The sequence below is a fragment of the Notamacropus eugenii genome, chromosome 5, assembly GCF_028372415.1.
Source record: "Notamacropus eugenii isolate mMacEug1 chromosome 5, mMacEug1.pri_v2, whole genome shotgun sequence".
NCBI lineage: Eukaryota > Metazoa > Chordata > Mammalia > Diprotodontia > Macropodidae > Notamacropus > Notamacropus eugenii.
The window spans coordinates 59,206,870-59,219,353 of NC_092876.1; the positions used below are offsets into that span (position 1 = coordinate 59,206,870).

Sequence of the window (12,484 nt, forward strand, 5' to 3'; positions counted from 1 at the left end):
TGCTGTTGTAAAAACAACGTTCTCTTCGTTATTTGGGGCAGGTGTGCATGGGGAGAATACTTACAATCTGCACAAAATAGTTTACCGAATTCTACAACATCTGATTAATCAATGGGTACATGAGGCATCTAATCTGGGTTTCCAACGAACTCTTGGAATTCAGAGAAAAGTTACAAACTTTTTAAACTGGGGAATATTCAAGAGAAACAAACTACAGGTGGATTTAACTGCAATAATCCTGCTCACAAATATAGTAAATACCCTTTAACTCCAACATAAAACAGATAGTGAGCTCAAATAACTAGAGTTTACTTATAATGACACTGATGATTAAAACTAAAAGAAGCAGATTATTTTCCATACTGGCTGTCAATAGAGACTGAGCACAATTTGTTTAGAATAACAGTTCTACTGAAGATAAGAGCTGAGCGGGGGCCTTAGATCACGAACTGTTTGAGAGGAAAGGACAAAGCGAGTTCTGCTTCCTTACTGTGTAACTAAAGAGTGAGACCCAGAGAGGTGAAATGCTCTGTCTAGGGTCACCAAGAGTGCAGGGAGGGGTTGGAGCTCAAGTCTATCCCCATCAATAGTCTCTCCATTTGTTGTATGTTCCCTCTTCCCTCCTATACAATGACATTCCATGTTTAAATTACAAGATCCTGGAATTTCTTCTAAATTGAGGTTAAAAATGTGCCCAGCCCAGTCCAAGATCTCTCACATTCTTCAGAAATTTACAGCCCAGGTCCAAGGTCTGTGAGGATCTTCAGTTAACAAGGGCATTTGATTGAAAAGGGTGCGTTATATACAATGGAGATAAGCTAGATGCATTTCCAATAAGATCAGAGGTGAAACAAGTATGTCCATTATCACCACTGTTATTCAATATGGTACTAGAAATGCTAGCTGTAGCAATTAGAGAAGATAAAGAAATTGAAGGAATTAGAATAGGCAAAGAAGAAACTAAGTTATCACTCTTTGCAGATGATATGATGATATACTTAGAGAATCCTAGAGATTCAAGTAAAAAACTACTTGAAATAATAAACACCTTTGGCAAAGTTGCAGGTCACAAAATAAATCCGTACAAATCTTCTATATGTCAGTAACAAAGTGCAACAGCAAGAGACAGAGAAATCCCATTTAAAGTTAGGGTACACAATATAAAATAGTTGGGAGTTTACCTGCCAAAACAAACCCAGGGACTATATGAACACAATTACAAGACACTTTTTGCACAAATAAAGTCAGATCTAAGTAAGTGGAAAAACGTCAGCTGCTTGTGCGTAGGCCGAGCCAATACAATAAAAATGACAATTCTATCTAAATTAATTTACTTATTTAGTGCCATAACAATTAAACTATCAGATAATTATTTTCTAGAGCTGGATAAAATAATATCAAAATTCATCTGGAAGAACAAAAGGTCCAGAATATCAAAGGGTCTAATGAAAAGAAATGCTAGGGAAGGTGGCCTAGTGCTACCAGATCTCAAATTGTATTATAAAGCAGCAATTATCAAAACCACCCGGTACTGGCTAAGAAATAGAGGGGTAGAGAAGTGGAATAGGCTCGGTACTCAAGTCACAGTAGGCAATGAATATAGCAATCTACTCTTTGATAAACCCAAGGACCCCAGCTTCTGGGACAAGAACTCACTGTTCAACAAAAATTGCTGGGAAAACTGGATAACAGTGTGGCGGAAACTAGGCATAGACCAACGCCTGACACTGTACACAAGAATAAAGTCCAAATGGGTATATGACCTAGGTATAAAAATTGATACCATGGACAAATTGGAGCAGCAAGAAATAGCATAATTTATCAGATTTATGGAGAAGGGAAGAATTTTTGACTAAAGAAGAGATAGAAAGCATTATGAAGTGCAAGATGGATAATTTTGATTACATTAAACTGAAAAGTTTTTGCATAACAAAACCCAATGCAACCAAAATTGGGAGGGAAGTAGTATATTGGGAAAGAATTTTTATAGCTAATCTCAGGGATAAAGGCCTCATTTCTAGAATTTGTAGAGAACTGAGTTAAATGTAAAAGAATACAAGTCAATCCCCAAATGATAAATGGTCAGAGGATATGACCAGGCAATTTTCAGAGGAAGAAATTAAAGATATCTATAATCATATGAAAAAATGCTCTAAATCACTTTTGATTAGAGATGCAAATCAAAACAACTCTGAGGTACCACATCACACTTATCAGATTGGCAAACATGACAGAACAGGAAGATGATAAATGCTGGAGAGGATGTGAGAGAGCTGGAACACTAATACATTGTTGGTGGAGTTGTGAGCTGATTTAACCATTCTAGAGAGCAATTTGGAACTAATGCCCAAAGGGTTACAAAAATATGTATACCCTTTGACCCAGCAATATCACTTCTAGGACTGTATCCCCAAGAGATCAGAAAAATGGGAAAAGGTCCCACATGTACAAAAATATTTACAGCAGTACTTTTTGTGGTGGCCAAAAACTAGAAATCAAGGGGATGCCCATCTACTGGAGAATGGTCGAACAAACTATGGTTATGAATGCAATGGAATACTATTGTGCTATAAGAAATGATGAACAGGAAGATTTCAGAGAGGCCTAGAAAGACTTATATGATCTGATGCTGAGCAAAAGGAGCAGAATCAGGAGAACTTTGTGCACAGCAACGACCACAGCGTGTGAGAGCTTTTTCTGGTAGACTTGGAACTTCATGGCAATGCAAAGACTTAAAAAAAATTCCCAATGGTCTTCTAAGGCAAAATGCCTTCCACATCCAGAGAAAGAACTATGGAATTCAATCACAGAATGCAGCAGATCATTTTTTTTGTGTGTGTGTATTATGTTTTGGTTTGTTATATGATTTCTCCCACTCATTTTAGTTCTTCTACACAACATGACTATAGTGAAAATGTATTCAATAAGAATGTATGTGTAGATCCTATATAGAACTGTATGTCGTCTTGGGGAGGGAAGGGAAAGGTGGGGGGGAGGTAGGGGAAAAAAAACCCTAAGTTTTATGGTAGTGATTGTAGAACACTAAAAATAAATAAAATATAAAAAAAAAAAAAGGGTGCCCTGCTCCACAGCCATTCTGGACAAGGAAGAGTTTCCCACACTTCATTCACCTTCTTCGCATTCCTATGAAGGAGGGAGCAGCTAGGACTTGCTGGCCTCAAATCTCAGCTAAGCCAGGAGAGCCCATAGCACATCTTACTGAGGCTGTTCTCAACCCGGACCCTTGGCCCACTGATACTGAGCACTTTCTCTGGCTGATCCTCATGCCTGGAATGCTCCCTCCTCAGCTCCATCTTCTGGCTTCCTTCAGGCCCCAGCTAAAATCCTGTGACCTACAGGAAACCTTTCCCAATCACCCTCAATCTCTACTTGTACGATCTTGAATAAATCTCAACTTTTATGAGTTTCGGTCTCCTGATCTATAAAAACAGCAACAATGTCCTTGTGATATGATGGAATGGTAATACTCTATTCCATCACACTGCCCTGCTTCAAAATGTTAACAATGCATGACAGTTCTGCATCCCTAAACATCTCCCTAATATGCTCCCTTCTCTCTTCTCTGGCACTGCTGCCCTAGTGCAGACTCTCAAGGCCTAGATTACTGCAATAGCTGCTGTGGGGGAGGGGAGGAGAGGTGGGGGTCTGCCTGCTTCAAGACTCTCCCCTCTTCAATTAGGCATAAAAGTCATAAAGAGCAGGTTTAACCATGTTACTCCCCTCCCTCCTCCCAAAACTAAGCTCCAGTCTATCATCTCCAGGATCAAATGTAAAATCCTACGCTTGGCATTCAAAGTCCTTCCTAAGCTGGCTCCCCCTGACCTTTCCAGTCATCTTTTATACCTTATACCCTATCCTGCAACACTCTTCCATTCAGTGATACTGGCCCCGCTGCTGTGGCTCAAACAAGATAATCCATTTCTAGGTGTAGACGTTTTCCCTGGTTGACCCTTGTGCCTGGATTGCTCTCCCTTTCTGGATTCTCTGGCTTCCTTCATGGCCCAGCTAAAATCTCACCTTCCCCAAGAAGCTTTTCCCAGCCTCCCTCAATGCTACTGATTATCTGCAAATTATCCTGTGCCCAGCTTATCTGTACATACTTTGCATGTTGTCTCCCCCACCAGACAGGGAGCACCTTGAGGGCAAAGACCGTTTTTTGCCTTTCTTTGTATCCCCAGCACTTCAGCACAGCACCTGGCACATCCTAGACAGAGGTGGGGAACCTTAGGCCTCGAGGTCACACTTGGCCTTCTAGGTGTCCTTAAGTGCAGCCTTTTGACAGAGTCCAAGTTTTAGAGAACCAATCCTTTCCTTAAGGGAATTTGTTCTATGAAGTTTGGATTCAGTCAAAGGTATGCACCTGAGGACCTAGAGGCCACAGGTTCCCCACCCTGTCCTAGATGTTTAATAAATGTTAAATGATCAACTGCCTTACTTTGCTGCCTTGCTGTATTTGGCCATATGCCTTTAGTATTTCATCTGTGTGAGTAATAGGGGTGAGTTGTCTTGCCTGGAGGACCGCAAGAGTTTTGTTTTGGACACACCAGATGCTCAACAACAGTCCATCCAAGCACAGCGCTGCCATGAGATGGGAGGCCAGAAGACAGGAGGTCAAGAGGGACAGCTTCAGGATTCTTCAAGCACAGCCAGAAAGGCTGGGTAGGGAATCTAAGCCTGAATGCTGGATCTCCCCAGGCCTCCTGTTGCCTATCAGCTCCAGTACAGATTGTCTCTTGTCAAACACCTCCCCCACTGACCTCTGCTCCCACTTGCTGGAGCTCCTGCTAGATTCAGCCATCTTCTCAGGCTTCTTCCCTTCCACAAAACCCCTTCTCCCCAGCCCCCAAATCCCTCCCCTGATTGAAGGGATGTCACAGCTTGCCAACAGCAGGTTGGCTCCTGGAGTAGAAGGACACCTACTAAGGCACACAACACTCGGGCCATCAGCCAGTACAAAGGCTCTGAAGCTGGGCACTTACCAAGTCAATCAAGTCACTGAGGTTCTTCTCGATTTGCTGAGGCGGCAGGCGCCTCATTAAGTCCAAGGCACAATCTAGCTGCTGGTCACTCTGAAAAAGGAAAGATCGAAAGAAATCAATATGAAAACAAGCAATAACAGTAATCATGATAATAATGACAGCTGACACCCACCCCCCCAAAATACAATATACTCACTCAAGGGATGAGCCTTAGATTTTTTTTCTATTATGAACTTAACAATCTTCAACAAACACAAACATATCAATATACAAAGAACATAAAAGACTGCCTATGAAAGCTCAAACTTCTGTTATATAGTTTTTTAAAGTGAATATTAAGCTCAAGATGGTTAGCAATAAAATTACCCTGTTTTTTGAGCACCCCTTTTCAAACATAGCCAAGGTGTAGATTCTTCTCAACTATTCAACCATGTTTTTCTAGTGTGGAAAACACAGTGGATAAAGAATACAGATGTGCATTTGGACAGGTAATTCACTGAGTTAGTACAAACACCCTGGAAGTGTGTTGCAAATAGATAAGCTGACAAGCCCAGAACAGAATGACCAGAGGAATTACAGCTGAGAAACCTTTCGATGAACCAAGATGCTCATAAAAGCATGTCACTATAAAAGCCCATCTATCTAGCACTTCCAAGGGGGTGGGAGTGGGTTAATACAGCTGTGAATTATGCAATATCAAGATAAAGTTCAAATTATAGGTGGGGCTCAGGTTCACAGACAGATGCATAGTGGGCAGAGGGGTCAGCATGTTACCAAGGTAGGCTTGCCCATACATGGCATAAGAGGCCAAGCTGGGATTCAAATCTGGGTGACACTCAGTCCAGAATGATTTCATTATGCTACTCTGTTCATCCCAAAGCAAACTCCCCACTTTGTGAGAACCTTCACAGGTATAGCTCAAGTGGGATTTGAAGAGTCAGGATTTCATGGGACCACAGACCACAACTCTGCTGAAATCATCCACTGCCCCCATATTACAGATGAAGAAACGGAGCCTGACAGAGGTGAATCATTTTGCCCAATGTCACACAAGTGAAATATGTGAACTATCACCATCTACAGAGCATGTAACCCTCATGCCACCATGTACTAGCTATACAACTGGGGATCACCATGTAACTACTCCAAGGTCAGTTTCCCTGGGGTTGCAAAATGGGGAGAGTTGTCCTGCCTACCTCACTACACTGTGAGGAGACTCAAATCAGATAAACTATGCCAAAATACTTTGTAAGCAACTATGTAAATGCAATGTATTCATCTAAGTAAATTATTAATTATCTACCACAAGCAAAGCACTACACCAAAAGTGAAGAGATATAAGGCAGGTCTTGCCCTCAGAGTTTACAATACAATAAATTTCCAGACAAGTTCAACTTATTATTGTTTCTATTTAAAAGACACCCCTCTTCCCCCATAGTCACTGGCCATTCATCTGCAGAACCTGATGCAACATGTACACCATGCTAAAGAAAACCTTTTTAATCCAGTCATGTGTCTAAGTATCAGGGACTATTTTACTCCAGGGCCAGCTCACACTAGCACCCCCAGTAACCTATGGCTAGATTTGCTGAATTCCAGCAACCAGGAATTCTCTAGTTGTGCCAACATGGCTTATCAAATGGATGGATGAATACCTCCTGACATTGGGTGGGATTGCAGCATAGCTCCCAGCTCAAGGGAACATAAAGCAGGCAAATACTTGTGTGCTCCGTACAGTCCTCCCAGATCAGGAGAGCTTCCTGACCAAGCTAGGGCCTCTCTTGTCCACAGAAAATTAAAGTAAGCCTAAATACTTCAAACCAAGTTTCAAGTTGATTCAAAGACTTTAAGCTATAGTCAATTGAAAATATTTTTTCCAAAATTGAATGAAAGCAACCTGCCTGACAAAGTCTTTTGAAAATCTTGCAAAATAAAGATGGGTTTGAAGTCTGTAGGTTACTCTCAACCTGGTTGCCCATCTGTAAAGGCAGTTTATGGGGTGTGGCTGCTACAGCCACTACAGCTTCTTGGAGCCACAGGTGACCTTGGAGTGCCAGGTTACCACCAATGGGGGATGAGCAGCCTGAGAAGGGCTCAGCAAGCCCTCATACCAGAGGTATGAGGTACCCTACCTATTCAGTACAGATATCTTGGATGGGCAGCGTAGATATAGAAGCAGAATCCAGAAATGTAGAGATGGACTTGGGAAATATCCCAGTACTTGCGGCTCTCTGCTGCAAAAGCCTGCTCTACATCTCCTGACTCAGTGATCAGCAAGCTAGAATACTCCTTGCTCCTTTCTGATCCTCCCTCTACTGTCATCTCCTCTGTGATTCACTCTATCCAAATATATCAAATCAAATCAGTAAGTATTTATTAAGTGTTTATGATGGGCCAGAGTCCCAGGGGTGGAGAACCTGTGTCCTCAAAGCCACATATGGACCCTTCTAGGTCCTTAGGTGCGGCCTTTTGACCAAGTCCAAATTTTACAGAACAAATCCTTTTATTAAGGGAATTTGTTCTGTAAAGGTCCAGGCAAAACACCTAGATGTCTGGAAGGTCAACTCAGAAGGAAGAGGCTAGCAGCAGGACTAACTCTCAAGGTTGTGGTCCGACTCATTCTCATGTAAAATGTCCCACAGGAAGGTTAGCTATTCTCCATCCTCCTGAGAAAGACGAGGCTGGAACACAAGGACAATGGGAAGAGAGCTCAAGAAAGGCCTCAGTCCATGAGGGGGCAGCTGGGTCTCTGGTTGGGGAAGGCCACAGATGAGAGCTGCAGGGCTGGGCTTAAGGGACAGGCAGGCAGATTAGAGTCCCCTTCCATGAGTTCACAGATCCATGGGCATATGGGGACATTAGAACATCCTCCCAAGCTCTCCTGACCTAGGAATGGACAAGCCCTTTCCTCTGCTTAGTTTGGCAGAGGCAAGGCTGGGATTTTCTCCAAAGCGCCAACATTAACTCCAACTACTCATAAAAGGAGTCCAGCCTGGTCTATATTAAGAGATAGAACTAATCTGTCATCTATCTACATACAAACAATTAATGTGCTCAAGGGATTAAAAAAATTTATTCCCTTCCACTAAAGTCAAACAAGACCCTATTTTTCTTCGGATTTAAGGGCTTGCAAGCTAAGCCAGCGCTTTCTTCATAGACAGGCAAAGGCAATCTTTTGCCTTTTCTGGCTTTGTCTCAAGTAAACCACATCTCAATGAATTCATGAAATCTTACTGTAGACATCCATTTGCAGACCAGTCACCATCACCCTCTGAAAAGTTCAATCTCTTTTCTGCCACGTGTTCAGGAACAAACTGTGCTCAGGGCTAGGCGCTGAAGAACTCTCAGGCAAACCCCTAACTAACCCACATTGCTCATCTAGAGGTCGTATGGGGAAAACTGTACATTCTGGACTAATAATCATTGTTTGAAGTGTTTTTCCCACTGACTGATTGTGCTCCAGCTCTATCCCTGGAGAGAGCAACCATGATTATAACCATGCATGGGGAGAGATGTCTCAGCAAGTCCAAACACAGACATTCCCTTTGGATGACTCGCTTGGGCCCAAGATCCCATTAAGTGGCCAGAGATGGTGGCAAAGGCACAATTCCTTTAACCTGAGGCCCCTCTGCTATCACTTCACCCTGGCTCACTAGCACTGCATCCCCTAGGCTATGTTTACTTTGGCAGGGAGGGAAAGGAAAGGAACTTTTATTATTATAAAAGGTACAGTGCATGACAGGGCACTGTTTTAAAAATCTCAAGTGAAGTTGCTGGAAGCAAGCTACTTCAAGAGCTAAGAAACAAGGGCTAACAAAGGACTTTCCTCCACCTCCAGTGATAATCAAGTTAATTGAGAGGCAAAGGGAGAAGGGAAAGGGGTGTATGCACTTCCTCGCATCTTCCCACTGATTAGTAAACCTACGTTTATTTTCTGTAATTTGGTAAAGTGTTCTCTCTGCCCTTTCTAGTGTCCTCATACCTTCTAAACATCTTTCCCTTCTTAACAGAGGAGACAGGCATATTGATAGATTCAAAAATATTATAATTTTATTTTGAAATAAAAAATTTTCATCTTAATGTCAATTTTCCTTGCTTTAGTGAACTTTTTTTAAAATGCCATTAAATGATGTAATTTTGAGGTATTCTTAATTTCCAGTCCATTCCAGTATTAACTAGAAGAAACCAAACATCAATCTTTATTTTTCTTGATGACTTCACAAATGCCCAGCATGGGAAGTATGCTGTGTGGTACATTAGAGTAATGTGACCGCTTTTACCTTCTTCTGTCTCCTCCTGGGCAGGCATGACTGTCCCCTGGGCTCCCTCTGCCTGACTCTACACCTGCTTCCCCACCACTGCTTTGTGCTCTCAAAGCAGACAAAGAAGTTTACTTCTTAAGCACTGTGCAGTCCACACAGATGCTTAATTTTGAGAAGGAGCTACTGATAAGTTAACATTGTGTTAAGTTTTCATGGCTAAAAATACATCGAGTGGTCAATTCAATGTTCAATAAACTTATGTAAAATTATAGTAGTTCATAATAAGTAATACTTTTTAAATGAGGGAGAAGGTTCTTGGAGCATCTTCCAACAGAAGCATGTGGCTTTCCTGCCGGTTTACTGGTGCAGCTATGCGGGGCGGCAGGGGCTCAGAGGCCTTCGGGGCATTATTTTCAGGTTTATGGCTACCTTCTACAACAGTAGTGACAAATACAAATAGGACTCAGAAATCCTCAAGTTAACATTATCTGTGTTATACTACATTTTTCTTTTTGTTAAACATTTCTCAATTACAGTCTAATCTGGTTCCTCCCTCCTCTCTCCCACTCAGGACTTTGGTAGGCTTCTATTCTCCAAGACTGAGGCATCCCCTGAATCTAACAGGCAGATAAATGGGCTGTTAGCATTTTTTCCAACCAACTGCCACTTGATCATGTCCCCTATGTTATACTTAACTCAAAACTATGTATTCGGCATCTCATGTTTGCTGGGAGCCAAGGCTACAAAGATGAAAAAAAAAAAGACCCCCCCCTCCCCCATTCTCCACGTGTTTATAGTATATATTACAAAACTCATTCCAAACCCCAAAAAATATAAATTCTCAATCCTCTCTTACAATCTGGCTCCAATCTACCCTCTTCTGCCTTAGCTTGCACTACTTACTCTCTGCAAAGGTCAAACTCTTCATCCTCATCCCCAGTTGTCATTTCGTCCCCTGCCACCTTTTTACTCCCTTTTCTTACAATCCAAATCCCACCGCTGAAATGAGCACCCCTATGCCCATGTGAAGAAACCCTCCCCTCTTCCTATAAGACCAATGTCCTCCAGGAAGCTTTCCCTGAATTCTCCTTCCCAAGTAAAAGAGAGCTTTCCCTCCTTAAATTTCTGGCTGCATTTTGCCTGGACTTCTCTTTGGACCTTATCAGAATGCAGGTCTGAGTCAGGAAGACCTGAGTTTAAATCTAGTCTCAGACACTAGCTGTGTGACTCTGGGCAAGTCCCTTAATTTCTTTATCTCAGATCCCACGACTATAAATGGGGATGAGGAGAGCTGCCACTTCCCAGCGTTACTATGAGGATCACACAAGATGACATCTGTGAGAGATGCCATGCTCTCAGCACAATGACCGGCACACTGAAGGTACTTCATGTTTGTTTCCATCCCCCTTCCCCATTTCAGCCCAATTCAATTCAACAAGCATTTGTTCGCTATCTACTATGTGTGAGGCACTAAGAACATATAGGCAAGAATGACCATTGGCCCAGCTCTCAGAAAACTTACATCTGACTGAAACATTTAGTGATGGGTTTAGATGTGTTTTCTCTCCTATCTGTCTTAAGAGCAGGTGCAGGACAGAACTTGCACACCAAAGGTGCCAAATAAATACTGGCAGTATTTTGCCTGGAGGACTCTCAATGGCAGAATTTGTCCTCTCTGCCAGTAAGAAGCTAAAACAAAGTATCTGCTCTAAAACAGGGAATTCCCTTTTGGGTATTCAGGTTATCCAAAAACCAGGCCAAAAGCAGTGGGTATCACATCTACAGAACATGTTTTGCTTTTTTTTTTTAATGGGATTTCCTCTGCAGTCTGAACAAGGAGCCTACTACAGGAGCTGACCACATATTACCCTCCCTACTTAGAACTCTTTCCTACCAGAAAACTCCCTCTGCCCCCTCCTCAGACCCACTCCAGCTCTGGGGTCCTGGAGGAAGCCTAAGGGTTAACTTCTAGCTCCTGGCCCTGTAGGATCATGAGATCACACAGAGAGGGGACCTCAAAGGTCATCAGGGCCAATTCCCTCATTTTACAGAGGTGCAAACTGAAGCACAGAGAGATTTGGTGACTGGCCAGAAGTGGCACAACTGGGAAACAGACTCCAGAGGAGTCCTTGCCATTCCCTTGCAATGTCCAGGAAAGCCTTAAAAGTTTGAGCGCACTTCCTGACCAGGAGAGATTTCCACATATCTCTCCTCTGAATATTTATTCCAGTCTCAAACTTTTTTAGGAGCTCCATACATGCAGATCCCATGGCAGCAGATTATTTTCCCTTACACAGTTCTCTTCAGGAAGTGAAAGACATGAAGTAAGTTCACTCCCAGAGGTTAGAACTTTAGATACTGTTCTTGTTTCAGTCATGTCTGATACTTCGTGACCCCATTTGGGATTTTCTTGGCAAAGATACTGGAGTGGTTTTCTACTTCCTTCTCCAGCTTATTTTGCAGATGGGGAAACAGAGGCAAACAGGGTAAAGTGACTTGCCCAGGGTCACATAGCTAGTAAGCAGCTGAGGCCAGATCTGAACTCAGGTCCTCCTGACTCCAGACGCAGTGCTCTATGCTCCAACTGTCCCACTTTAAACACCAGACAAACACATTTACAAGTTTTGCACATATCTGGCAATCCCAAGCCTAATTCTTCCAGGCTTGCAAAGATCCATATGCCTTGATGAAATGCTTTCACACGTACAGGGAGAGGAGATGAGTTAACACTACAAATGAGACAGGGAACAAAATTTCGGGTGATCTAACGTCTGAAGCAGTAGTAAGATACTGGATAATAGACGTGATATCTCAAAAGAGTTAGAACAAGGGAATCTGCTAAGAAGAAATTAGACTGGGACAAAGTCCTGCTCTTGAGTACAAGAAACTAAGTGCCCAAGCAGGAGATGAGGGAGGCACTGCTAGGTGACACCTGACAGAAAAACCTTCCTGGAGACGTTAGTGAACTGCAAACTCAGCGTATCCAGGGTATGAAGTCTGCACTAACTGTGCAAAATTATGGTAATGACTGCTCTGTCATCCTCTGACCTGCTAAGATCATAGCTGGAATACCATGTGCGCATCACAAAGTTGGAGCATATCAAAAGCAAACAAAAAGAAAAGAGAAGGGGCTGGGTACAGATCCCTTGAAGAACCTGGAGAAACCTCAACTTTGGGCAGGGGAATTTCAAGTGTGGGCTTGAAGGTTTGTCACTCAACGTG

At 42.6% G+C, this 12,484-nt stretch overlaps 1 protein-coding gene across 4 annotated transcripts in view; it reads right to left on the reverse strand.

Moving 5' to 3' along the window:
- CAPZB (capping actin protein of muscle Z-line subunit beta) overlaps positions 1–12,484 on the reverse strand; it is a 161,409-nt gene that overhangs the window by 85,734 nt on the left and 63,191 nt on the right. For all 4 annotated transcript variants that reach the window (XM_072609112.1, XM_072609111.1, XM_072609110.1 and 1 more), the window contains exon 2: positions 5,001–5,090. In XM_072609112.1, the coding sequence (XP_072465213.1) occupies positions 5,001–5,090 (90 nt within the window). The remainder of the gene's footprint in view (positions 1–5,000; positions 5,091–12,484) is intronic.